The sequence below is a fragment of the Gopherus evgoodei genome, chromosome 20 (genome assembly GCF_007399415.2).
Source record: "Gopherus evgoodei ecotype Sinaloan lineage chromosome 20, rGopEvg1_v1.p, whole genome shotgun sequence".
NCBI classification, from domain to species: Eukaryota; Metazoa; Chordata; order Testudines; family Testudinidae; genus Gopherus; species Gopherus evgoodei.
In genome coordinates, this window is record NC_044341.1 from 1,584,614 (window position 1) to 1,612,596 (window position 27,983).

Below are 27,983 nucleotides of genomic sequence, written 5' to 3' on the forward strand. Positions count from 1 at the left end.
ACATCTGGTCACCCTACACCCAGACATTTTCTCTCATTTCTCTTTACTCCCCTAGAACAATGGCACAGAACAATTTGCTTTTTGTCAGAGTTGCTCTTGCCCCGATTTGTCCACATGCACATGCCACCATTGCTTCCCGACTGGTACATCACTGTTCATTGCAGTGATGTCAGCACCGCTGTGAGGATAGTCTTTGTTCATTAACTTGGGCTTCCTCTGCTGGCTGGATCTGCAGTACCAGCAGAGCAAAGACAAGAGACAGCCCTAAAATGACAACTCCTGCGCATGGTTTGGTGAATTTATCAGTTATTTCCGATTTATAAAAAATGGATGATCTAGGACACTTTCCAGGTAATAACAATGTTTTAAGGCTGGGAAAACGTGGGGCCTGTGCCTTGTCTTGGGCAAAGCTGACTGACACATGCCAGAAAAGTCATTTTGCTATTTCCAGATTTTTTTAAATTTTGTTGTATAGGAAATTTTGGCTTGTGGTTCTGACCTGGGACAATCGTACCTAGTCTGTGTGAGGGAGGATGAGCAGCACTGTCCCTACGCACAGCATGAAATCTCAGTAGCTACAATCACATCAATAGCTACTTGCCCACATTAAGTCACTAGACATTCAATGAGGCCAACTTGACTGGAGACTTCTCTGAAGCTGGCAGCCTACAAGAGCCTCACCTACAAGCTGGTTGCTGTCAGATGAGCAGTGATCGGGATTGGTAGCACTTTAAGTACATTCTAGCTCGAAATAGGCCATCCCTTAGTCAATGTAAAAACTACACTCAGTCATGTTAACTTTCTCAAAGGAAATAGGTTGCTATTAGTTTTTAAGCAAACAGGAACTTCCAGATATGTCTGTGAAGTAATTTTACCTGTCAATCTCCTCCCTGCAGATCTGCTGCCTGCCCCCCCACCCACTTTCTGCCCTTCCAGGGCTCTGTGATGTTGTTATTCCTCCCGGCCTTCTATTTCATCCTGCACTTGTATATTAATTCTTGCAGCGTCCCGCTGAGCAGTTTATGCACTAGACGTAAAATAACATTTATTATTCCATAAGGTTAATCTGTTCCTTTTCCCTTCCAGTTTGTGTGGGTGTGCGTTTGGAAGCTACAAGCAGCTAACGCTCACGGCATGGGAGCCCCCAGATGGGACTAGATCCACGCTCCTGCGCTCCTTATGGGGTTGAAGGTAGACTCATGTTACCTACTACCTAAGTTTTCTGTGGCTGATATTATGGTGTGCGGATATGGTCCGGTACCAGGCATCGTGTGCAAACTTTCACTTCTGATCCAGCCCAAGACACACTAGCAGGAGCAAACCCAGACACCACGCTGTGGAACGGACTCTCAATCACCCTGCAGTCTAGGCACTGGGAAGTTACTATGCAGCTTGGACTGTTTCTGGTGGTGGTTTTTCTAAGCTTGATGGATCTGACAGGCAGCAGCAAGGTGGTGAAGGGCAAGAGGCAAAGACGAAGTATGTATGAAATGCTTTTCTTCTCTGACTCCCTCTCGCGATGCAGAATGTCAGTGTCTGTGCGTAACATGCCCCTGGCGTTCGCAGGCACCCAAAGGACAGGGGAGGACCTGCTGGCTCAGGGTAAGCAGTGCAGAAGGGGGTGGTAGCACGGGATTGTTACCACGCCCAAAGCATAAGGTAACGCTTTGACATGTTGCTCTGTCCCTGACTGCATAAGCTCCTCAGGGCAGGGGCTGGGGCTGTTTGTGTCTTTCCAGGTCAGTGCCTAACAAATCCCGCAAGGATCCTGGCTGGAAAGATACGTCCCTTTGTCTTGCTGTCAGATAGGGAACATTTCCAAGTTTGCTTCCTCTGCACCCAGCTTTTTCTACTGGCTGGACTGACAGTTCCCTCATCCCTTACTGAGCTCAGAGCAGGAACTGGTTCCTCTGACTCTCCAGGAACACAGTGATCTCATGTTCCCCCAAAGCTGGCCCCCAGTTCGTAGCTCAAGGGAGAACTACTGGGCTCTGGGTTTGTAACAACCTGCAGCCCTGTTCCAGATTTCCATTAAGAAACCTGCAGCTTCTAGGCCAGCGAGAGCCTGCAGTGGCTACAGAGTGTGTGGAAGAGAACAGCGGCAGGTGCATGGAGTAGAATAGCAACAGGGGCTGCAGGTGAATCAGGAAAATTCACTGCACTGAAGGCTGGCGAGTGCATCCAGGAAACTGAAAAAGGGAGTTTCCGCTCCAGCCTCAGCTCCACCAGGAATTATGAATGGGCCAAGTCCCTGCCCCCTCTTTAACAAAGCACACAGACTCTGAGCTAGTGACCAAGCTTTCCAAGGATGGGCTGTGCTGGTAACTCAAAGCAATAAGAGCATTTCAACCTAAACTTCCTGCCTGAGATTGGCAGATCCCAGAGACTCTAGCTCACCCTCAGCCCTTCCTGCAAAAACCTTCTGCTTGTCTCAAGCCCAGTGAGCCAGGCCGCACCCTTTTTAGAAACTGGTGAAAGTCAGTTGGGCCCACCTCCAGCCTGACTCAGCAGTACTTACCCTGCCTCTCAAGCGGCAGTTAACAGCTTAGCCCAGGTTGGCTCAGCCGCTGAGGCCTGCTCTGCACACAAACTTGAATGGAAATAACAAAGGAGAGTGACTTAAAACCCAGTTAGTTATTTTGGTGCAAGTCAGCCTGGCCTGAAAGGGGCTCCTGTTTGATTTAGCTGGAGTTGGTTATTGCTTTACAGCCATCTCTCTGCACAGAGTTGCTCCAGTTTAACTAACAGTGCATTTTAAACTGATGTGTGGACACTCTCAGATCACTTCAGCAGCATCAGGAAGTGTGCAGGTGCAAGTCAACTGATATCTCCAGTTTAAAACTGATGTAAGAGCATCCACACAGGGGTTTGCACCAGTTTTACTACACTGGCTTTTTAACTGATTTATGTTAAACTGGTCCAACTACTCTGTGTCTGTGAGTCCTAAGGGAGGCCTGCAGCAGTTGCTTGCTCCAGGGGAGATGTGCTCTCATGGTTAATGTTATAAATTACAAGTCCCAAATGGGTCTCAGTTACAGTCTTAGCTAGGGGGTCATCCATCAGCACCACAGCGAGGCAATATCTGCCCGAGTGTCGAGCTCGCAACTCCCGTGGGCCCTGGGGCAGAGTCAGCCTATTGCTCCGGCATTGCAGTGACACCCTTCCTGTGCCACTGGAAGTGTCTGCCAGTGGTGCTGGGACTAGGGGGGACTGAGGCACCCCACCCCTGCCAAACACCAAATACATGGTTTCCATGGTTTCCATGAGCAGCACTCCCTCTATAAAAATTGTTCCACCACCCTGGTGCCTGTACGTAATGCACGAAGTGTGGTGATGGGCAATGTGTATAGCTGAGGGGGAAAGCCATCTGGCCTGGATGACTTTACCCCAGAATATATTAAACCCTGGTGCAACTTCAGGTGCATCAGCAGAGTTACAGCAAGGAGGAATTAGGCCCAATGCCCCTCTCTGGTCTTCCCTCTCCTTCCCACCCCCCAGCCGAAGGGAGCTGTCATAACTTAGTCCCAGATTTGGACCTTAGTGTCCAAAATATGGGGGTTAGCATGAAAACCTCCAAGCTTAGTTACCAGCTTGGACCTGGTACTGCTGCCACCACCCAAAAAATTAGAGTGTTTGGGGGCACTTTGGTCCCCCCAAAAACCGTTCCTGGGGACCCCAAGACCCAAATCCCTTGAGTCTCACAACAAAGGGAAATAAACCTTTTTCCTTCTCCCCCCCTCCAGGTGTTCCTGGAGAGATACACAGAAGCAAACTCCGTGAGTTTAAACAGAGGGACTCCACCCTCCCCGTTCCCAGTCCTGGAAAACAGAATTACCGAGAGTCAATCTCTCTTCCCCCCTCACCTAGAGTGAATGGAAAGTCAGGCTAGTACATCTAACACACACAGGTCTTCCCCTGACTTCTTCCTCCCACCAATTCCCTGGTGAGCTGCAGACCCAATTCCCTGGAGTTCCTCACTAAAGAAAAACTCCAACAGGTCTTAAAAGAAAGCTTTATATAAAAAAGAAAGAAAAATACATACAAATGGTCTCTCTGTATTAAGGTGACAAATACAGGGTCAATTGCTTAAAAGAAATATGAATAAACAGCCTTATTTAAAAGAATACAATTTAAAGCACTTCAGCAACTATAGACATGTAAAACAAAAGAAAAACAATAACCCTTATTGTTTTTATTATCTTTGTACTCACAACTTGGAAACAGAAGATTAGAAAGCAGGAAACAGAAATCACTTCTCAAAGCTGAGAGAGAGGAAGGCAGACAGACAAAGAACTCAGACACAAACTTTCCTCCATCCAGAGTTGAAAAAATCCGGTTTCCTGATTGGTCCTCTGGTCAGGTGCTTCAGGTTACTTTTTTTTCAGGTGAAAGAGACATTAACCCTTAGCTATCTGTTTATGACAGGAGCAGGGCGGCTGAAAAAATTTGTATAGTGGGGGTGCTGAGAGCCACTGAATCAAACTGTAAACTTTGGATATGATGGAAACCACTTCAAGCCAGGGGTTGCGGCAACCTCCCCACACAGCTCTCCTAGTTCCAACACCTATGGAGTGGAGTACAAATAGGCAGGCTGTATCTGTGAACTGAAGTGCGGAGCTGTTCTGAATGAATCCAGGGTGAGGCCTCTGTCCTGCAGGCTCCCCACCTCCTTTCTCCTTGACTAGCACTCACTGGACCCTCCTGCCAATCCATAAAGCACCTGGGAAGCTACACACCAAGCCTTGCCCTCCTGGCCCTTTCCAGTCTGATGGTTGCTGCCAGCCCACCCTGTGTCAGGGCAGTGTGCGGATCCTGTTCCTGCTGTGTGTGGATGCTATATGGCAAGAGACAGTACTTAGAGAGGTGGGCAGCGCTGAGGAAACTGGGGGACACGCTGGAGCACTTCTGAGACATTAAAGCTGCCAGGAGTGGGAAAGCCAGGGAGCCGTGCTCTCCCCTGCTCTGAGAGCTCACCACAGCCCTTCCCATTCTGCCTTGTTACAGATGAACAGCCAGGCTGGGTCAGACCAGTGGCCCAGTGACCGGTCTTTTGACAGTGGCTGATGCCAGGTGCTTCAGAGGGAATGAGCAGAATAGGCCATCTTATCGAGTGATCCATCCCCTGTCATCCAGTCCTATCCTCCATGAACTTATCTAGTTCTTTTTTGAACCCATTTATACTTTTGGCTTCACAACATAACCTTGGCAAGGAGTTGCACAGGTTAATTGTGTGTTATGTGAAGAAGTCTTGAACCAGCTGCCTATTAATTTCAATGGGTGACCCCAGGTTCTTGTATTACGGGAAGGGGTAAACAGCGCTTCCTTATTGACTTTCTCCACACCATTCCTGATCTATCATATCCCTTCTCCCCCGTAGTTGTCGCTTTTCTAAGCTGAACAGTGCCAGTCCTTTTAATCTCCCCCCATAAGAAAGCTGCTCCAAACACTTAATCATTTTTTTTTGCCATTCTCTGACTTTTCCCAACCCCAATATATCCTTTTGGCGATAGAACGAGAACTGCAAGCTGTGTTCAAGGTGTGGACGTACCATGGATTTATACAGTGGCAATATGATATTTTCTGTCTTATTATTGATCCCTTTCCAAATTGTTCCCAACATTCTTTTGGCATTTTTCACTGCTGCTGCACATCGAGCAGATGTTTGCAGAGAATTATCCATGATGGCTGCAAGATCTTTCTTGAGTGGTAACAGCTAATTTAGACCCCATTGTTTTATATGTATAGTTGGGATTATGGTTTCCAATGTTGCATTTATCAGCACTGAATTTTGTTGCCCAGTCACCCAGTTTCGTGAGATCTCTTTGAAACTCTTTGCAATCAGCCTTTTACTTAACTACCTTAAGTAATTTTGTATCATCTGCAATCTTTGCCACCTTTCTTCCAGATCATTTCTAAAGATGTTAAATAGCACTGGTCTCAGTACAGAGCTTTGGGGATGCCGCTATTTACCTCTCTCCACTGTGAAAATTGACCATTTGTTCCTACCCTTGTTTCCGATCTTTAACCAGCTACTTATCCATGAGAGGACCTTCCCTCTTATCCCATGACTGCCTACCTTGCTTAAGCACCTTTGGTGAGGTACTTTGTCAAACGCTTTCTTAAAGTCCAAGTACACTATATCCACTGGTTCACTCTGGTCCACGTTCGTCTGACACCTTCAAAGATTTCTAACAGATTGATGAGGCATCATTTCCATTTGTATAAACTGTGTTGACTCTTCCACAACATATCATGTTCATCTACCAATTTATCTGGTACTGAAGTCAGGCTTACTGCCCTGTAATTGTCAGAATTGCTTCTGAAGCCTTTTTTAAAAATTGGCATTACACTAGCTGTCCGCCAGTCATCTGGTCCAGAGACTGATTTAAGTGACAGGTTACATACCACAGTTAGTAGTTCTGCAATTTCATATGTGAGTTCCTTCAGACTCGGGTGAATAGCATGTGGTCCTGGTTACTTACTACTGGATCATTTGATAATTAGCTGTTCCGTTCATTCCCTCTGGGGCCCTGGGCATTGGCCACTGTCAGAAGACAGGATACTGGGATAGATAGACTTTGGTCTGACCCCGTAGTGCTGCTCTTATGTAATTTATCAATGTGTTCCAAAGCCTCCTCTACTGACACTTCAGTCTGGGACAATTCCTCAGTTCTGTCACCTAAAAAGAATGGATCAGATATGGAATTCTCCTGCTCATCCTCTTCTGTGAAGACTGATGCTAAGAATTCATTTAGCTTCTCTGCAACAGCCTTAATTTCCTTGATTGCTCCTTTAGCACCTTGATTGTTCAGTGGCCCCTCTGATTGTCTGGCAGGCTTCCTGATGTACTTAAAAATATTTTGCGACTAGTTTTTGTGTCTTTTGCTAGTTGCTCTTCAAATTCTTTCTTGGCCTGGCTAATTATACTTCTACCCTTGACTTGCCAGAGTTTAAATTCCCTTTGGTTTTCCTCAGTAGGATCTGACTTCCAGTTTTTCAAAGATGTCTTTTTGTCTCTGGCCACCCCTTTTAGGCCCGTCTGCACTTTGTGCTCAGTAAAGCAGCTCTGAGCGCTGTAACCCTCGAGGTGTACACGCTGCCAAGCCACTGAGTGTGCAGAAACTGCACAGTTGCAGCCCTTTAAGAAAATCGTCTCGATGAGAGGCGTAGAGCTTTCTGCACTGGGGCTACAGCCCTGCAGTGCCAGTGTAGACACCCTGGCGATTACAGCGCTGCGATTGGCCTCTGGCAGGTGTCCCACAATGCCTGTTCTCACCCCTCTGGCCATCGGTTTGAACTCTACTGCCCTGCCTTCAGGTGACCGACCGGCAGCCCCACCCCGTACATTCCTTTGAAAGTCCCCTTCCTGTTTGCTCAGTGACACATGCAGTGGTCTCAGCGCATCTTTCCAGGTGGCCATGCCTGCTCCATGCACCAGGAGATTCCTTGCTTGGAGCAATGCCGAGCTACTGGTCCTCATCAGTATGTGGGGAGAGGAGGCTGGTCAGTCCCAGCTGCGCTCCAGCCATAGGAATTATGATACCTACAGACAGATTTCAAGATGCATGACAGAAAGGGGCCGTGAGTGGGACACACGGCAGTGAAGGAGCTGTGGAACGTCTACCACAAGGCGCAGGGGTCAAACCGCCACTCTGGTGCTGTGCCCATGAGCTGCCGGTTCTACAATGAGCTGGATGCAATACTCAGTGGTGACCCAACCGCTACTGAGATGTCCCCTGTGGATACTTTGTCGCCAGTCAAGCGTGGACTGAGCCAAGAGGAGGAAATCTTGGACGAAGAGGGGGAGTGGGAACCAGATGCAGAGGATATCTTGGAGGTCAGAGATGCATGCAGTCAGGGGCTCTTCTCTACCCCAGAGGAACCTAGCCAGTCACAGCAGTCAGATCTCGGCAAAGCGCAAACAGGAGAGGAGGCCCCTGGTAAGTGGATCTGATTTTGGGAATTGCTGAAGTGAGTTGCTGGGGGCAGGAGGGTTGCAGAAAGCAGGCTTGTCTCTCACCTCCTGCCTAGTTTGAGTGGCAGAACAGGCTGTTGATTAACTCCCTCACTTCACGTGAATCTCCCTCAGAGATCTCCAGGAAACTCTCGTGGAGATACTGGGCAATCTGCTTCCACAGGTTCCTCGGCAGAGCTGCCATTGTGCCATCATGGGGGTGGGAGGGGAACGACGGGACACCATTGCTGCACACAGACGTGCTGCATAGGGGCCAGGGTGGAAGTTGCATGCTTGGAGAAGACCCTCCCTTGATTCTCTGATCACTCTCACCATAATGATCCCTCCTGTGGAAAGTGTGGGACAGGAATGGTTCCCCCCAAGAGCCACATATCCAGTGTACAGCAGGGTCGAGGAACAGTGATTTCCCCTGCCCCTGCGGCTGCTCACCATTTTGGGGGGTCTTGTGGCTTATGTGTGCTTGCCTGGGGTCAGCCAGTTAGTGTCAGGTGTGTGAGTACTGGCTGTGTTTTAAAGCACTGAAACAGTGTTGTCTGTGTTGCAAACAATCCTGCTTCTGTAAAATGTTGCATTTAAACTTCACAGAGATTACCTTGGGAGCTCAGCCTCCCTTACTGGCAGCAGAACGGTTGTGAAGAATTAGAAGGGGTCCAAGAAGAACTAAGGAGAACTTTATGCGTGAGGTTATGATGCTCTCCACTGCCAAGAAAAAGGAACTGAAGGAGTGGCGGGACAGCGAGAAGAGGGAACAAAAGGAGAATGCGGCACATGAGAAAGAAGCCACGGAGCAGCTCTTAACAGTTATGGAGCGACAGGTGGACACACTCCAGGAGATACTAGCTCTTCAAACTGAGCAGCTCCGTGCCCACTCTCCCATGCAGCCACTGTTGCAAAACTCTTTCCCAGGCGCCCCCCACCGCCAACACACTCATATCAACTTCCTGGCTCCACTATTTACCTGCAGCATTCCACTCCTCCCTCCTCACAGTCCAGCAGTGTGGACTCCCACTGCACTCAACACCCATTCCTCTGCAGTTTGGCCCTGCTGAAGTACAGCACCCACTGCATCGTACTCCAAAGAAGAAGGTTGGGTATGATCCCTGGACAAACACAAATCTGTAGCCGTCCCGGGACCCTTCCTCCTCTTGAGATCTTCCATTCCCCCATCCCTCTCCCTGCTGATTAATTTTTTCATTTGACTCTTTCCTCCAGTTGTTGTTTTTCAGTAAAATAATTGTGTAGGTTCGAAAGCAATCCTCATTCTATTAAGTGAAAGCAAAAAGAGCACTGCAAAGCAGCATACAATTATGTTAAGGCCTCTTCTTGCATCATGTGCACCAATCACCACCTAGCATTACAAGCACTGCAATCCCGAGCATAGCAACAAATACTAGTGGCTTTCAGCTTCGAATTGCTGCCTCAAAGCATCCCTGATTCTTATGGCCCCACGCTGTGCCCCTCTAATAACCCTGGTCTCCAGCTGTTCAAAGTCAGCCTCCAGGTGCTGAGCCTCTCCGGTCCAGCCCTGAGTGAAGCTTTCACCCTTCCCTTCACAAATATTACGGAGCGTACAGCACGTGGCTCTAAGCATAGGAATATTGTCATCGGCCATGTCCAGCTTCCCATACACACATCACCAGCAGGCTTTTAAATGGCTAAAAGGAACACTCCGCAGTCATTCTGCACTTGCTCAGCCGGTGGTTGAACTGCTCCTTGCTGCTGTCAAGTTGCCCCGTGTACGGCTTCATGAGCCATGGCATTAAGGGGTAGGCGGGATCTCCCAGGATCACAATGGGCATTTTGACTTTCCCTAACCAATCTTCTGATCAGGGAAGAAAGTCCCTGCTTGCAGCTTCTTGAACAGGCCAGCGTTCCAAAAGATGCGTGTATCATGCACCTTTCCGGACCAGCCTGCGTTAATGTCTGAAACGCCCACGATGATCCACAAGTGCCTGGAGAACCATTGAGAAATACCCCTTGCGATTAATGTACTCAGTGGCTAGGTGGTCTGGTGCCAGAATTGGAATGTGCGTCCCATCTGTCGCCCCTCCACAGTTAGGGAAGCCCATTTGTTGCAAAGCCATTCGCAATCTCAAGCACGTTGCCCAGAGTCATGGTCTTTCTGAGCAGAATGCAATTAATGGCCCTGCACACTTCCATCAACATGACTCCAACGGTCGACGTTCCCACTCCGACCTGGTTAGCGACCGATCAGTAGCAGTCTGCAGTAGCCAGCTTCCACAGTGCAATCACCATGCGCTTCTCCAATGGCAGGGCAGCTCTCAGTCTCATGTCCTTGTGCTGTAGGGCTGGTGCGAGCTCATCACATAGTCCCACGAATGTGGTTTTCCTCATGTGAAAGTTCTGCAGCCACTGCTCGTGATCCCAGACGTGCATCACGCTGTGATCCCACCACTCAGTGCTTGTTTCCCGAGCGCAAAAGCGGCGTTCCACTGTGATCAGCACCTCCGTGAATGCCACAAGCAGTCTTGTGCTGCAGCTACTGCTAGTGAAGAGATCAATGTCACGCTCTTCTTGCCTTTGTAGTTTAAGGAATAACTCCACTGCCTCCCGTGACGTATTGGTCAGTGCGAGCAGCATTCTTGTCAACAGCTTGAGATCCATTCCTGCAGCCAGAAAGTGGCAGGGCAGGGTGCGCAGTACACAAACCATTGAAAGATGGCGCCAAATGCGGACAGAAGCCCAGGGATTGCTGGGATGCGAAGCAATGCATCACGGAGCATTGGGACAGGACCCAGGATGCCCTGCGACCCCTTCCGCCTTCCCACAAGTCTTAGCGGCAGAAGAGAAAGAGGTGCTCTGTGGGATAGCTGGCCAGAGTGCACTGCTCCGAATAGCGCCACAAGTGTGAGCATGCTATTGCACGGGCAGCTGTCAGTGTGAACACACAACAGCAGTTTTCCTGTGGCGCGATCTGAGCAGCGCTGTAACTGCCCACGCTGTAACTTTGCCAATGTAGATGTGCCCTCACTCTGTTATTTAGCCATGGGGACATTTTGGGGCCCTCTGACTGTTTTTTGTTTAATTTGGGGTATACATAGAGATTGAGCTTCTGTGATGGTGTTTTTTAATAATTTCCGTGCAGCTTACAGGCATTTTACTCTTGTGACTGTTCCTTCAATTTCCGTGTAATTAGCCTCCTCATTTTTGTCTAGTTCCCCTTTTTGAAGTTAAATGCTACGTGATAGGTTTCTGAGTTATTTTCCCCCCACAAGGGTGTTAAATTTAAGTAAATTATGGTCACTATTACTGAGCAGTTCGGCTATTTTCACCTCTTGGACCAGATCCCGTGTACTATTTAGGACTAAATCAAGAATTGCCTCTACTTTTGTGGGTTCCAGAACTAGCTGTTCCAAGAAGCAGACATTAAAGGAGTCCAGAAGTTTTATCTCTGCATTGCATCCTGAGGTGACATGTATCCAGCCGATATGGGGATAGTTGAAATCCCCTGTTATTAATGGGTTTTTGTAGCCTCTCTAATCTCCCTGAGTACTTCACAATCACCGTCACCATCCTGGTCAGGTGGTTAATAGTATATTTATGTTGCTAGACTTTTATTATTCAAGCTTGGAATTACTATCCATAAAGATTCTATGGTACAGTTTGATTCATTTTTTTTTCACTATACTTGACTCTCTGCTTTCCTGCACATATAATGCCAGTCCCCCTCCAGCACGACCTATTTTGTCATTCCTGTGTCTTTTGTACTCGGGTAGTACCGTGTCTCATTGATTAGCATCGTTCCACCAAGTTTCTGTGATGCCTGTTATATCAATATCCTCATTTGCTATCAGACACTCAAATTCACCCATCTGAGTATTTAGACTTCTTGCATTTGGATCCGAGCACTTATAAAACGTGTCAATATTTAGTTGTCTGCCTTCATGTGATGTGACTGAACAGGACTCTGTGTCTTTGGCTGTTTCTCTTCAGTTCCTGCCTGTACTTTATCAACTCTATCTTCTCCTCTTTACTAGAACATAGAGCATCCTCTTCAATAAACTCTCGGCAAGGGATGTGTCCGTCCGAACCGTGTGCTCCTCCGCATCTGTCATGTTCTGACAGAAGTAGCATTGCCCCCTCCGAGAAGGGAAGGGGCAGGAAAACCTGGGACTCAGTGTCCCGTGGGAGCATAACTGGCCCAGGGCACTGCCCCTGGAGCTCGGTGTGTCAGTGCATCTCTTGCATGAGTGAGATCTGGCTGAATGCAAGCTGTAATCTCTCAGGAAGGGCTCGGCAGGGTTGCCATGCTGGGAATTAGCTCGCCATGCCAGCCAAGCTAGGAATTAGCTCCCCTTTTCAGATGCCAACCAGGTGGATCAGCTGGGGAAACATACAGGTTGAGCTTCCTGAAGCACTCCCTGTTGGGCAGCGCAGAGGGCGATGCAGCCAGCGAACGGGTGCTGCTATTCAGCCTTCTGGGTTTTGTCCTAGAGACTGAGCCTCCAGCTCCTGCACCCAGGAATTCCACCTGCTTCCTCAGTCTTGTCACACACTCCTGCCTCCTTAGGAGCTCCTCCTGAGGAACCTGGTGCAGCAGCAGCACCGCTCCGTAGCCACGGACAAGCAGCAAACGAGAGATTTTGCTCTTAGTGGTGTGCCCTCATTCCGTTCCTAACCCAGCACAGACAGAGGGGATGTGCCATCCCCACTCATCCACCTCCTCCCTCCAGAAGCTTACCTGTGTCTTTAAGAAACAGTTCTGTAAGGCAAGAATGATACCTGGTTACATACAGGATCCTTCAGCCCGATACCTGGTTACATTCAGGCTCCTACAGAGACCTTGGATGTATTGCATGTACTAGGCAAAGTACTGAAACCCAGTGACCAGAGTTAGGGGAAATCACAGGCACAAACCACTCCTCTCTTGAACCCATGCTGAGTTGGACACTACACCAAAGCCTTGTCAGGGTGACGGTATACTCCAGAGATGAGAAATTGATTTTTTCCTAGCGCACGGCTGCTGGTAAGGTGATCCAATGACTTTAGCTGGTAGTGGTTGGTTATTCACTAGTGCAGGATGTGCAACTCCTTGTGCAGAAGTCATGCTGGTGCCTGGGATGAGAGTGTTTCCACCCTGACGTCATTCCATTTTCACAGTAAAATTCTGTTTTTGAAACCTGGGTGGGACGCTGCAAAACTTGTGGCTCAGATGGGAGAGTCGGGGAAAGTAACTCCGGGGATGGGGGTGTGACCTTCCACCCCAAGGTCACCTATTCCAGTCCAGGCCTTGGTCAGCAGCCGTCACCATGTAACCAGCATTTGGTGACCCCTGCAATGAGCTGAGCTGAGTCGTCTCCCTCGCAGGCACATACCATCTTGACAAGGCACATGGCCAGGCTCAGCACAGAGACCGAGGGTTAAATGGACCTGCTGGGGAACTGGGCAAGTCACTACCTCTCTGTGCCTCTTCTTCACCCCCCGACTCTTTGCCTGTCTAGTCTCAGGGCAGCCTCTGACCATCTAGGAGCAGTGGCCTAGCACACCAGTGGCCTGACCTCGGCTCAGGTTTCTAGGTGCTATAATAATAAGTAGCAATAACGGACAAAGAAATGGGATCCCCCTCTTGGCCAGAGGAGGTCCCTGGTGGTGAGGTCTGAGGCCCAGGGGAAGTGGGCAGGTGGTCTGGGAAGATTGCAGTGGTGCTGCCTGTGTGGATATCAGGGGCGGCTCTAGATATTTTGTGGCCCCAAGCATGGCAGGTAGGCTGCCTTTGGCGGCATGCCTGCGGGAGGTCAGCCAAAGCCGCGGGACCAGCAGACCCTCCGCAGGCATGCCGCCAAAGGAACCTGCCTGCCGCCCTCGCAGCGACCGGCAGAGCACCCCCCGTGGCTTGCCGCCCCAGGCATGTGCTTGGCGTGCTTGTCCCTGGAGCTGCCCCTGGTGGATATAGAAGAGATGTCAAATTCTAGCACAACATACCCCAAGCGCCAATTCAAACAGCTCCATTAGCCAGTAGAGCCCCGTGGAACGCCCCCTGGGATGGGATGCCCCGGGCCGTAGCTCTGCATTGAAGCCGTCTATCTGCGTGGCGCAGGGCTGGTTAATATAAACCATTCTACCATTTCCACTCAGGGAGTGGAGCTGGGTGTCTTTGCTCGGTGGTCATTGAGCAGTCGCTGTGCTCGGTTCGAAACTAGTGGGTGATTCACTGTTCTGGGCCCGAGGTGAGTTAGTGACACGTTCTGATAGTGAGCATGGCTCTGAGCAAACAAGATTTGGGGAGAAGGAGCTGTTAAAAGCCTCAGCATCCAACTACTTCCAAGTGGGCTGAGAAATGAGCAGTGCGTGCGGGGACTGCAGGGAGAGGAGCTCGTATGTGCCCGAGGCAGGGGCTGCAGGCTCTCTGGCTGCAGGCCGGAGCAGGATCAGAACATCAAGGCAGAGGGTGGGCTCTTTGCTAAAAGGGTCAAAATGAAAGTGGTTTTCTGCCCAAGTGGGCAATGCAGCTCCACTGCTCTGCTGAGAGGCAGGGAAACAAGAGGGGAGGTGTCACCCTGCTTAAAGGGAGCCCCTATCCATCAGCACAGCCACTCTGTACAGGTCAGCGGGGCTGCTCAAACCACAAAACAGAGTAAAATTCCTGTCCTGCCCGAGCAGGCATAATGACAGAATGAAATCAGCTGCATCCCTTTCTGCAGGCAGGGGCCAGATTCTGCCTCCATGTGCTTCCCCTTGGCTCCTTCTTATGCAGTTCAGTGGGAGCCCCTGCACCAATCCAAGGGGAAACTTGTCCCTAAAACGGTGAGGAGCCAAGTCCAAGAGTTAGCAAGAATTCAGTCCTGACCAGTAATGAGAATTTGTTCTGTTGAATCAGGAATCTGCTCTGATTTCTCTTTCATTTTCTGTGCTTAGAACAGCCTCTGTAGGCCAAACAGGAAAAATGCCATCAGCAGCTATGTGGTTCTGATAAGTTACTGAAGAGATTTAGAGGGTTTGCAAATTGCTCTGGAAGCAAGAGCGAGATTTTTCTTTTCCTTTGTGAATCCAAGTCCTTGCCGCTCAGTTACTAGCCTGGAATTTAAAGATTCTGTCGTTCCAGTGCTTGCTTTTGAGGTATAATAAATGCAGTATTTAAAATACAAAAAGATGTAGACATTCTATAAATGCAGACAATGCTTACATAATTAACTAATAAAAATAACCTGCATTCTAGCCTGCAAAAAATGTTATTAGTTTCAAAACAAAGCAGAGTTTTGTATGATAATTAGAAGCAGAAGATGCTCAAACATGAAAGCGGACATTTTTCTTGGCCTGAGGTTAGGGCCTCAGAACTGGTCTCAGTTTGGGAGGCAGTAAAATCTCCCTGTCGCCTGATGTAACTGACATATATAGGAGGTTTGGGACCTGAACCAGCTTCAAGCAGAGTGGAGAGATATTTGGATGATTTCCCTTTTTCTGGACACACCAGGGTTTCCCCTTTTGGAATCCACAGACATGTGAGCCCAGCTTATCTGGGGCAGGACCCTGCTGACCAGGGAGGATGGTCCTTGGCTGACCTGGTTACCTCCCTGTAAAGTAGATGGCTGCAGGCAGATGCGGGTATGTGATTCTGGGCTGAGTGAGTTGCTCCAGGAGCCAGGCAGTAAGCTGAGCCAGGCATGTGGACCCTCCCCACTTCAGCCCGCTGCAGGCACATACTCCCAGGCCACTTCAGGATCCAGGGATCTGCAGAGATGCATTCCCCTGCGGCTGCTTTAGGAGTGGTAGCCAAAGCCAGCCCATGTGTTATTTCTGAGCGGAAGATGGAGTCGCTGGGGGTGGGGGGATGGTGGAATCGCTTTGGTGAGGGAGCCAGGGTTTTTTTTATTCAGGGTTTATTACAGGTTTTGGACACTGGGCCAAATTGCTGTGTTGTTTTCATGATATTTATCTCCATGTTCAGAGCAACCAAACCAACCAGACCAGGTGTGCGACAGCCCTGCTCCCTCCCCACCCAAGTAGATTTGGGCGCATGATTCCATCCAGCTATGCATCAGTATGGTCCAAGACAGAGTGCGAGATACCATCTCTTCTAGGTATTAAGCAATCGCACTGGTCCCAGATATTGCTGCAGTTGCTTCTGAAATGAGGCTGAGAATAGTGGCTGTGCAATGCCGGGCTTCAAGTTCAAATCACTTGCTTCTTGGTCATCTCTTCTAGCCTGCTCAGCCTGGGAGAAGGGGGCAGGGAAGGAGAGAGCCCTTCTCTCTGAATATCTAATCCAGGTGTTTATCGAGCACTCAGTAACGTGGTGTCTGGGTGCCTGTTCTGGAGCATCATGGGATAGGCTCTGGTGTCAGCTGAGCATGCAGCCCTCCTGGGTTGGAAGGATGGCAGAGGAATAATGAGCAAGAATGGGGAATCCTTGAGGTCTCTTTCCCTTGTGCTGCAAGTTGGACACAGAGGAGTTTTGCAAACATTACCTTCTCAAGGCCAAATATGTTTTTCTCACAGTAGCACATATGAATGCCAATGCTGACCAGGGCAGCGGGGATCCTGAGAATGCTGGGCAGCATTAGCTAAAGGAGTTTGCTAAATGTTGCTGTGTGAACAGATGCTTGCGTCCCATTGAGGAAGATGCGGGCCAGACTTGGAAGGGGCCTGAGGAACAGATGTGCCTTGGCCACAAAGCACAATGGTGCTTGTAATGGCCACAGGAGCAATCAATTATTTATCTGGGTTTGACTCATTTTCTCTGGGCAGCATTTAAGCTGGGCCATGAGCTTACTCATTGCATCAAATATTAATGGCAGGTCTCCTGAGAGAGGGATTTGTTTGTATGATGCTGCTGATTGGCCATCAAAGAGTCCGTTCTTACCTAAGAGCCAGGGCTAGGGAGCATTTCACCACAGCAATAAACCATCTCAAAGCTGCAGGAACATTAGTGCCATCTCCCATGGGATGATGCGTGAGCTATTAGGCCCAAAGACACAGGGCCGCTTGCTGACAAGAAACACTCAGCTCTCTTCACAGGGGCTTTTGGAATTGGAGATTTCAAATGTTCTTCTGGAGCCAGCTTGAGCTGGGCCACGTTTCTGGCAGGAAAGATGTCTTGTGACTCTCAGAACATTCCAGCACAAAACCCAGGCAGTGTCAGTCCCAGTTAAAATGGGAGTCTTTGGGGCGAATTTCAAATGAGAAGCTACAACAGGGAGGAGAGCCTGTCCAAGTGTTCCCTGTCCAGCTCTGCTGATGTACCTCCACTCTGAGCTGCAGCATGCTCTGCATTCAAACCCTTGTTCCTCACCCCTCTGCCCCAGCTCTGCTCATGCACCAGCAGCAGCTCCTGCTATGCCGAGTCCTGGTTCAGTGGAAATGGCCCAATTAGCCAGTAGTTTTGTCCTACAGACACATGAATGTTGCAGCCAGGTGGACCCAGTTTATGTCCTGCTGGGATTTGAACTCTGGGCTCTCCAGAGGCATGTACCTAAACCAATATACCTCTGGGCATGTATCAGTGTTCACACTCCATCCTCTCCACCCCACCCCTGACTTAGCAACAGCAATGTCTGCATAGAAGGAACATCAGGATAGATGGGACAGGGACTCTGCCTGATTCCCTCATCTCAGGGAGCTTCTCTTGTCTCCCAGAGTGTCCCATCCTCTATTGTCCACTGGAAGTTTAGCCCTGAATCCTGACCAAATTAATGATGGGCTTGTACTTTCAGGTTACACTCTCACTGGTATGAGGTTGCATTTGGCCAGGGAGGTGCAGCTCTGGTGAAGGTTAGCTTGGAGTGTTGAAAGGTTGTGGTTTGACAGACTGATACAAGGTGGGTTTCACCAAACAGAAGACAGATTGGGTTAGCTCAGTAACACCAATAGCGAAGGGTTTTCCTATAATCTCTCCTTTCTGATAACTCCTGTGTTGGGCAGATTTGTGCCTGCTGACACCTACTGGAACATCCTCCTCTCCCATCATTTCATCATAATTCTGCTACATTTCCCCTATTGTCCACATGTCGGAGTGGCCAAGGCTCCATCCATAGTGTGATGTCACACCTAGTCACTCTGCCATATGCTTCGCCACACAGACTGGGCAGATCTAAAGCTGGAGCTAGGGAACACTTCTGTCTGAAATGCTTATTCTGGAGCCACACCTGGCCTGCTGAACTGCAAAGAAAAGGTTGAAGTGAGGGAGAAATAGGAGACAGAGACAAAGGGGGGCCCAGAAATTGGGACTGGGAGGTTAGGGTTTGAGCGACCAGCTTAACTCAGGCCTGAGCCATTTCGTCCATTTTGAAGCCTGATAAGTTTCCTTGCAAATAATTCCAAAATGCTTGTCATTTCATTATCGAAGCCTGTGCCAGACTCACCCTGCAGTTTCCCACATGTGCTGCCCCTGCTAACTGGAGAGAGGAGTGCTGACCTGGAGGAGGGCTCCGTCTTCTTGCTGATTCAGCCCAGGGACTCTTTGCTGAGGCTCAGAAAGGGCCCAGATTGGGGCGGGGGTGGATTGGTTCTTGCAGACACTTGACCACAAGGGCTGATTCCACAAACCCTGTGAACATGTTTTATAAACCTGAACAGCAGATTGCAGCCAGCACGAGAGTGGGCCATGTAACGAGCTGCTGTTGTTGCAACCAGTTCCCCTGGACAATCTTGCTGCTCTGTGATGTGTGTGTTAATCTGCGGGTATCTCTCTTGCCTTTTCAGTCAGTGCCGAGGTGAGTCACGGCTGTGCGAAAGGTTGTGACCTGTGTTCTGAGTTCAACGGGTGCCTGAAATGTTCCCCCAAACTCTTCATACTGCTGGAGAGGAATGACATCCGACAGATCGGGATCTGCCTGCCATCCTGTCCGCTGGGGTACTTTGGTGTTCGCAATCCAGACATGAACAAGTGCATCAGTAAGTGCCAGGGCCTGGGAGGTCCTCTCATCCAAGGCTTGCAGTGAGTTAACTCTTGCCTGCCCCCAGGAGGTGGATAGGTGGTAATATCCCCATTATATGGATGGGGGAACTAAGGTACAGAGAGGGAAAGTGACTTGCCCAGAGAATACCCACAGAAAAGGATCTCTTTGTGACTTGCTGCTTGCACCCTGAGGAAGGCATGAGAGCAGAAGAGAGATTTATCCTGTTTTGCACCTGAGATGGAAATGTAATTCTCTCCCCCACAGAGATGGCTGCGTTTCCACCCACAAACCCATAGTGGTTTATTTGAAACAGATTAAGAAGCAGCAGCATGCACCATAAGCTTTCCCAGTGCCACCGAATGGCTCCTGCCAAGCCAGGGTCAGTGGAAGCAGTGAAGTGAGTTTACTTTAGGTTGGAAAGAGCACACACAGACTGTCCTACAGAGAGAGATAAATCAGTGGACACTGACGTAACGATGGCCTGAAAAGCCTGTCCGGCATCTGTTAGCTTGGACATCAGCCCCTCCTCTCAGCTTTTGACTTGCGTTTTGGCTTCTTTGTCTTTGGCCAGAGTCCCCAGGGACCTAGACTAGGAGCTGACTGGTGTCATTCTTGTTAGGAGCAGGAAATTGTACAAATTAGGGGGGAAGTGCAGAAATGTGGCTTGGAGCTACTGCAAAAGAGTGTAAATTGGTGCAACTCTGCTCAAGTCAATGGAGCTACACCCAGTTACACCAACTGAGCGTCTGGCCCAACACATGTTGGGAACAAAATGCGCTTAAACCACTGAGAGCCTCAGGCAGTGACAGACAAAATGTCCTCACGGGCCCTTCAGCCAGGGTCAGGTTGCTATCATGGGTCTTTATAAGGTGGGCATGGGGCAGGCTGGGGCCGGAGGTGAACTGTCAAACACAAAGATTTAGACACTTCTTGTGTTGTGATTGGTCTGTCTTATCCACCGGGTCAAAGTGATGCTAACATACTGGTGTCATAGCTGTCCTCGCAAGGTAACCCAGGTATAGCTGCAGGCGTGGGTACCTGCCTGGATTTGGGTCTTGTGGTGGCCATGCTCTTACTTCCAGGATCTTGTGTGATATCTGGGGAACCAGTGCCACAGATGCCACCTCTTCCTTCGTCTGCCCATCTGTAATGAATTGGGTCTTTGGCCTGGGTCTGTCTGTCTTCCATTGCAAGGGGCTGGGCCAACAGAAACACCAGTGAGTGAGTTGGACCTACAGACAATCCTAGGGTCATTTCATTAGCAGCTTTATAGAACCTGGCACCACAGCCCGCTTGTGTAGCCCACGCTGCAGCCGCGTAAGGAGTGCCCGAAACTGGACTCAGCTCCATGTGTTCTTCCATTTTGGCTGATTGTCAAACTGAACATGAGCCCAACCTGATTATGTGATAACTTCAGCAGAGCGGCTCTATCTTGCAAGAGTGGGCAGTGGCAGAAGGAAACCAGTTTCCTTCTTGGTAGCACAACCAGGCCTGGCAGAATGCTCAGAGACACACACTGGCTGTCTGCAGATTCCATGGGGCCAGGAGGGCTTCCTAGTGGGGTATCTAGACCTCCCCTTTGCATAGCTCCACTCTTCCTTTCCGCTCTCCAGCAGATGGTGCCCAGTCTCCGCCTTGAAATGTAACTTGACTGCAGTACACACTTTCCACTTTCTGTACATAAAGGCCACAGAAGCCTGCCGGGAGTTGCTTTTCAATCATATCCATGGATCTGCTGATTTTGGCCCTGGGGGTAGAATTCAAACTATGTGGCTGTTTTTTTCCTTTTTCCTCCCCAGAATGCAAAATTGAGAACTGTGAGGCCTGTTTCAGCCGAAACTTTTGCACAAAATGTAAGGAAGATTTGTACTTGCACAAAGGGAGATGTTATTCCACCTGCCCAGAAGGCTACTCTGCTGCCAGTGGCACTATGGAGTGCAGCAGTCCTGGTAAGTGGCATTAAAGCTGTTCTAGCAATTGATTTATCTGCCAGGTCTCGCAGCATTCTGCAGGCTCAGCTTGTGCTACCTGTCTGGATGCAACAGCGTATTAATACTTGCCTGCTTTCGCTGCTGCTCCTCCATCACACCTGCTGTATTTCAGTGACGTCCCAGTAGCAGCAGTGACATGTTAGGGTGCCAGAGTGGGCAGCCCGGCAAGTATATACTCTGCCTGTATGTGAAAGTTGCAATTAGCAGCTCAGCAGGTGCATTCTAGATGACCTGGAGGTACCTGAAGGGTTCGGCAAGAGCCAAGAAATTCCAGCTGATGTTGTTGAAAAGCTTTTCTCTTTCCTATGAGAACATCCCAGTAAATCTGGGAGTGCTATAGTTTTTCCTCCAGTCCCAGGAAACACAGAGTGTACATGTGACCTTTCCTGCCTGGAGACAGATTTTCCCTGTAAGACCTGCACCTGAACCCCCCTGCCCACATCCCTGCTGTGCTGTGCAAAACCAGAGAAACAGGAATCTGCATCTTCGTTTGTTCTTCAGTGGTTGCATATTTGCATCTGAAAAAAAAAACAAAAAACAACAACAAACAGTCAGGGGCTTAACTCTGCAGGAAGCTCGCCGCCCTTGGCAATTTAATATTTAGTTGCAAAATGCGTGATCAGTTTTCTGTGTCGGTTGCTTTAAAGCATAGTTGTGGTTTGGAAGATATCAATAAACCCTGCAGGGGACAGGGTTAGCTGCAGCAGCATTCTAATGAGTGAAAGTACAGCCAGATACTCAACCCTCTGGAGGAGCACAAACCTTCGGGGATCCTACAGCACACTGTCCCGCTTCATTGTTTGTTCATTGCTTCTCTGAAAACACCTGCTGCTGAGACTCACGACCTAAATGGTGGACTCAAGGATATAACAGCCTCAGGAAGGGGTAGGGGGAGCACACCTCTGACCTGCTAAAGGCCCAGATGTGGGGTGCAGTGGGTGACAAAGGCCCCAAATGAGCACACACAAAAATTATCCATCAGGAAACTTAAACTGTGGCAGGCTTCCTTCCCTTCGTGCAAATGGCTCCTCAGTTTCGCCAGTCTTTGTTCATAAAGTAAATAATTTTCCGCAGTGAATATGAGGGAGCACCATGCTTGTGTGCAATGCAGGGACCTTGGGGGCCAAGCGGGATAGGTCCCTCAAAATTAGGGACGTTTGGGAGGTGTGCGGGGTGCGGCAGAATGCAGGCCAGAGCCATGGGGCTATTTGGGTTAGGCAAAACTCCAAAGGTGCAGGTGCGGCCATTGTCGGCACCCAGCTTCATGAGGGCGAGGTCTGTAGTGACCCACGTCTGGGGTTGCCGAAAAGGAAAGGCCACATGATTCTAGGAGACGAGCGAGTATAAAAGCAGGAAGGGACGGTGGTGACTTGTTCGAGGAGAGGCAGATGTGATGCACTCCGAGGGTCCATTCCCCTGCTGGGCTGGGGAGCAGAGAACTGGCCTGGGGGAGCTGTCCCTGAGGGAGTGATGCCCTGAGCCATCTGGTTGAGGCCAGGTGCAGGCAGAGCCTTCTTCTCAGGCGCTGACTTGTTACACGGTCCCTGCTCTTGATTGCCACAACCCGTTGTGGTGCAGCTCGGAACTGGCGTTTGGACCCCAAGCGTCTTGCAACAGGCCAGGAAAATTCCCTTCCCAAGAGATTTTTCCACATTGTTCAAATGTCTGAATAATGCCAGAGGCTCCACCCTAGAGCTCTGGCTGGGCTGGGATGTGGGGAAGGATTGCGCCTCGCTGGAGGCAGCTCTGGGGGAGACAGACATCTGTCTGGGATGGTGGGCGGCATGAGGGAGGGGAAGGACTCTCAGGACGTGTCGAGGGCACTGGGGAAAGTAGTTTCCTCCTGACTCTCTTGCTGTCTGGCAGCACAATGTGAACTGAGCGAGTGGGGCCCCTGGGGCCCGTGCGCCAAGAAAAGGAAGCTGTGTGGCTTCAAGAAAGGCAACGAAGAGAGATCGCGGAAGGTTCTGCAGGCTCCCTCTGGAGATGTGTCCGTGTGTCCTGCCACCACAGAGCTCCGGAGATGCACCGTGCAGAAGAACCAGTGCCCTGAAGGTGAGCTGATGTCAGGGCATTATACCCTTTCCCTCTGGAAACACGTTCTGTTCACTTGGCATCAACATTTAGTTTCACTGCAGGATGTAACAAACAGGGCCCTGTCAGGAGCCTGACAAGGGCAGTCGAGACCCAGGCTCAGAGCAGGGGAAAACCTGGGGCTGGGAGTAGCAGGAGAGTTCGTAGTCAGGTTCCAGACTGGGGTTGATACTGAGGGTCAGAATCCGGTTTCAGACTCTGAGTCCAAAGGCGAAGTCCAAATCAAGCTGAGGGCAAGGCCAGGCACTCAGGAGCCAGGGGCAGGAATTGTGCTGGCAGCTACCTGAGATCCATGCTGTTGCCTGGACTTCCTGGAATGCTCCTTGGGTTTGTATAGGGCAGGGAGCCAATCAGGAACCATCAGGCTGCCCCATGTCAGACCCCTTGAGGAGGGACTTCCCCGGGTCTGTGTCCTCAGCGGGTCTTGGGCAGTGGAGCGCAGACTGGGTGGCAGCCTGGAGATGCCCCACTGCCTGGCAGCTGTGTAGGTCTGGGGTTGAGACCTGCTGGGCCTTCCAGCCCCCAAATAGGCCCTGCTTTGTGCTGCACCTCCACAGGACAGACACGTCTGTGCTGCCTGACCCTCCTTGCCACAGCCCGAACCGACAGATGTGAGCAGCTGTGCTGTATTTCATGCAATGTCATGAGGCGCTGAGTGTCTTGCCTTGCTCTTTATAGTGTGTGTCCAATTTGCCCTGTCAAAAGCCTTTCGGGGCCGGTGTGCAACATGACAACTAGAAAGAACACCTGGCTGCAAAAACAGAATGAGCCACTGAGCAATTAGTTTTTAATAGGATCCAGCTTAACAAGTCGTCCCTGGACACAGCTTGCCATGTCTGCTGTATGTTGGCATTCTTATTCCATTAGCTTCTTCTCTGGAGCTAGAAAACACGCCAAGACAGACCAGCAAAGGGCTGGAGCTCAGAGCCAACTTACAGTGCAATGGTTGGGGTGTTCTTCCTCTCTAGTCCCCTTTGCAGAATGCTGTGTTCTCTTCGCTGTTCCCAGTGGATTCCTTTGCCCTGAACATGAGGCTATTTCATTCCCACCAATGAAAAGTACTGTTTACAGTCACTGGACTTGTGAACTCATGGAGGCCGGTGGCTTGTTCGTTCCCTTCCTGATTGCATTAGGACTGCACTTGTGCTGGCTGCTTTGGGAAGCCCAGCTCTGGATAGTGCCTAACCGTGCAGGCAGAAGACAACAAGGAGCAGAGGGGAAAAGACAGGCCTTGAGTTTAGTGGCTCTCAAATGCACAAAGTGAATTTTCCAGTCATGCTAAGGAGTCTGGCCTGTAACACCAGAAATGCCAGCTCTGAATGCCCTGCCAGGGATGGAAAATGACAAAACCAAGTTCAAATTTCAGTCATCTCACCCCTTCTGTGAACACAAATAATACCAAGCTCATGGAAGTGCACTTCAACCACCCTAACTCCTCAGAGAGCAGGAGAAACACAGGCCTGCAGCGTGCCCGCTGGTCACGAGGCAGCGGCAGCGCTCACGAGCTGCTGGGGCCAGCGTGCCCGCCGGTCACGAGGCAGCGGCAGCGCTCACGAGCCGCTGGGGCCAGCGTGCCCGCTGGTCACGAGGCAGCGGCAGCGCTCACGAGCCGCTGGGGCCAGCGTGCCCGCTGGTCACGAGGCAGCGGCAGCGCTCACGAGCCGCTGGGGCCAGCGTGCCCGCTGGTCACGAGGCAGCGGCAGCGCTCACGAGCCGCTGGGGCCAGCGTGCCCGCTAGTCACGAGGCAGCGGCAGCGCTCACTAGCCGCTGGGGCCAGCGTGCCCGCTGGTCACGAGGCAGCGGCAGCGCTCACGAGCCGCTGGGGCCAGCGTGCCCGCTGGTCACGAGGCAGCGGCAGCGCTCACTGGCCGCTGGGGCCAGCGTGCCCGCTGGTCACGAGGCAGCGGCAGCGCTCACTGGCCGCTGGGGCCAGCGTGCCCGCTGGTCACGAGGCAGCGGCAGCGCTCACTGGCCGCTGGGGCCAGCGTGCCCGCTGGTCACGAGGCAGCGGCAGCGCTCACTGGCCGCTGGGGCCAGCGTGCCCGCTGGTCACGAGGCAGCGGCAGCGCTCACTGGCCGCTGGGGCCAGCGTGCCCGCTGGTCACGAGGCAGCGGCAGCGCTCACTGGCCGCTGGGGCCAGCGTGCCCGCTGGTCACGAGGCAGCGGCAGCGCTCACGAGCCGCTGGGGCCAGCGTGCCCGCTGGTCACGAGGCAGCGGCAGCGCTCACGAGCCGCTGGGGCCAGCGTGCCCGCTGGTCACGAGGCAGCGGCAGCGCTCACTAGCCGCTGGGGCCAGCGTGCCCGCTGGTCACGAGGCAGCGGAAGCGCTCGCTAGCCGCTGGGGCCAGCGTGCCCGCTGGTCACGAGGCAGCGGCAGCGCTCGCTAGCCGCTGGGGCCAGCGTGCCCGCTGGTCACGAGGCAGCGGCAGCGCTCACGAGCCGCTGGGGCCAGCGTGCCCGCTGGTCACGAGGCAGCGGCAGCGCTCACGAGCCGCTGGGGCCAGCGTGCCCGCTGGTCACGAGGCAGCGGCAGCGCTCACTGGCCGCTGGGGCCAGCGTGCCCGCTGGTCACGAGGCAGCGGCAGCGCTCACTGGCCGCTGGGGCCAGCGTGCCCGCTGGTCACGAGGCAGCGGCAGCGCTCACGAGCCGCTGGGGCCAGCGTGCCCGCTGGTCACGAGGCAGCGGCAGCGCTCACTGGCCGCTGGGGCCAGCGTGCCCGCTGGTCACGAGGCAGCGGCAGCGCTCACGAGCCGCTGGGGCCAGCGTGCCCGCTGGTCACGAGGCAGCGGCAGCGCTCACTGGCCGCTGGGGCCAGCGTGCCCGCTGGTCACGAGGCAGCGGCAGCGCTCACGAGCCGCTGGGGCCAGCGTGCCCGCTGGTCACGAGGCAGCGGCAGCACTCACGAGCCGCTGGGGCCAGCGTGCCCGCTGGTCACGAGGCAGCGGCAGCGCTCACTAGCCGCTGGGGCCAGCGTGCCCGCTGGTCACGAGGCAGCGGCAGTGCTCACGAGCCGCTGGGGCCAGCGTGCCCGCTGGTCACGAGGCAGCGGCAGCGCTCACTGGCCGCTGGGGCCAGCGTGCCTGCTGGTCACGAGGCAGCGGCAGCGCTCACGAGCCGCTGGGGCCAGCGTGCCCACTGGTCACGAGGCAGCGGCAGCGCTCACGAGCCGCTGGGGCCAGCGTGCCCACTGGTCACGAGGCAGCGGCAGTGCTCAGCTCTGTGATCAGCCAGCATTCCATTCAGTAGTCTCATTTTTGCTCCTTTGCTTGGTTTCAGGAAAAAGGAAGAGAAAGGACGAGCAAGAAAAGCAAGATAACACGAATGGAAACAGAAACCAGAAAGACACCAAAGATGCCAGATCTGGCACCAAGAAAAGGAAAGGCCAGCAGAGAGGGACTGTGGTCCCCATGACTCCTGCTAGCCCTGCTCAATAGCTGCCCCTTTACAGTCACACGATGGCAAGAGTTCATTGCTGCTATGTATATGAAAGCTTTATTGAACCGGAGCACTGCTACACAACATACACAATCAGAAAGATAGAGGGACAGACACAGAAACTATACACACACACATACAGACTGACAGAGACCACACACGTACGCAACATAGACTGCAAAACGCAAACTTCAAAGAAGAGGAGTAAGAAAATATAAGAGATGAAGCTTAAATGCCAAGGACTTTACAATGGGAAGCTGGGGAGAAAGTGTGAACCAGAGAGGAGGGCAGTGATGCAGATATTCTTGAGCAAATGTCTCAGATAGAAGTCAGCCATGTAAACCCCAGCATAACGCAGCTTCAGCCAGAGACTAGAACTGATTTGCTACTATTCCAAATCAAAGGATCTGGAATCGCGCAAAGGCAGTGGCCTGTTTCTATTCCCCCTTCCTTTATTTTGTGTTTTAAGCTGTAAGAGAATATATGTTAAACCTTTGTGAGAAGAGATCAGAGATGTCTACCCTGAAATGGCTTCAAAAATTTATTTCAAATTAAAAAAAAATCCAACAAAATGACAACTAAATTTCCGAGCGTGTGGTTCATGGCTCAGCCCCCGCGAAGGCTGGTGGCCCGTGGGGCAGGGCCTCGCTTGCAGAAGGAAAACTCATAAGAGCTTTAAGAAAATCTCAGAAAATGTTGCCAGCTGCATCCTAGCCACAAATCAGTCGTCATTCACTTTCACAATCCCTGTCTGTGTTCAGTAAGCCCTGTCAGGAATTTCCCATCATGCAGCAAGCTGAGAAAATTAGACGTTACAGCAAACCACCGGTTGTTTGACACTGCGATTCTGACGACAGTCGCAGCTGAAAGGATTCTGTGCTGAACTGAGGAAGGTGCTGGTCCCTTTGTTCAGACTCCTCCCAAACCTAATGGAGAAAGTGCACTTCTGTCTCTGCGGGGAGAAAAGGGCACAGAACCTTTACATCCATTAGAAAACCATTCATCTGCATATCGCCAGTTGGACTGGCTTAGAATTAGCATCAGCACTCTCTAGGTCTCCCTACTCTTTAGCAAAGATTTAATCCCCCATGTGAAATTTGCCACTGTGCAGCACAAGGCCTGTGGCCCACAGGCTTCCAAGAGGCTGAAGCAGCACACACTTTGTGCAGCCTCTGTGTACAGGGTGAATTTTACCCAAAGCACCGTACTCAGGCTTATCCAGTGGTGCAAGCAGAGAGGTCCGATCTGGTACACTGTACCAGTAAGCTATTTATAGCCGGTCCATCATACTGGAAAGACACAAGAGGAGCAGAACGGCGGCCCCACACCGGCAGCTCTGCCAGTGCGGCTGTACCGCCCCCAGCCCTTCCATGCAGCTGTGTCTAGCACAGGGGTCAGCAACCTTTCAGAAGTGGTGTCTTCATTTATTCACTCTGATTTCACGTGCCAGTAATACATTTTAACGTTTAAAGGTCTCTTTCTATAAGTCTATAATACATAACTAAACTATTGTTGTATGTAAAGAAAATAAGTTTTTTTAAATGTTTAAGAAGCTTCATTTAAAATTAAATTAAAATGCAGAGCCCCCCGGACCAGTGGCCAGGACCCAGGCAGCGTGAGTGCCACTGA

At 51.2% G+C, this 27,983-nt stretch overlaps 1 protein-coding gene across 4 annotated transcripts in view; it reads left to right on the forward strand.

Annotated features, from left to right (window-relative positions):
* Nucleotides 1-27,655, forward strand: part of RSPO1 (R-spondin 1) — a 45,525-nt gene extending 17,870 nt beyond the window's left edge. Inside the window, exons 1-6 of one of the 4 annotated variants that reach the window (XM_030539385.1) lie at nucleotides 1,104-1,479; nucleotides 1,567-1,602; nucleotides 18,635-18,826; nucleotides 20,631-20,780; nucleotides 22,689-22,877; nucleotides 26,196-27,655. In XM_030539385.1, the coding sequence (XP_030395245.1) occupies nucleotides 1,386-1,479; nucleotides 1,567-1,602; nucleotides 18,635-18,826; nucleotides 20,631-20,780; nucleotides 22,689-22,877; nucleotides 26,196-26,353 (819 nt within the window). In that variant the 5' untranslated portion in view covers nucleotides 1,104-1,385 and the 3' untranslated portion in view covers nucleotides 26,354-27,655. Of the gene's footprint in view, nucleotides 1-1,086; nucleotides 1,480-1,566; nucleotides 1,603-15,881; nucleotides 16,015-18,634; nucleotides 18,827-20,630; nucleotides 20,781-22,688; nucleotides 22,878-26,195 lie in introns of those variants that run through there. The other 3 variants (XM_030539383.1, XM_030539384.1, XM_030539382.1) reach the window with 3 other exon arrangements.
* Nucleotides 27,656-27,983: the final 328 nt, after the last annotated feature.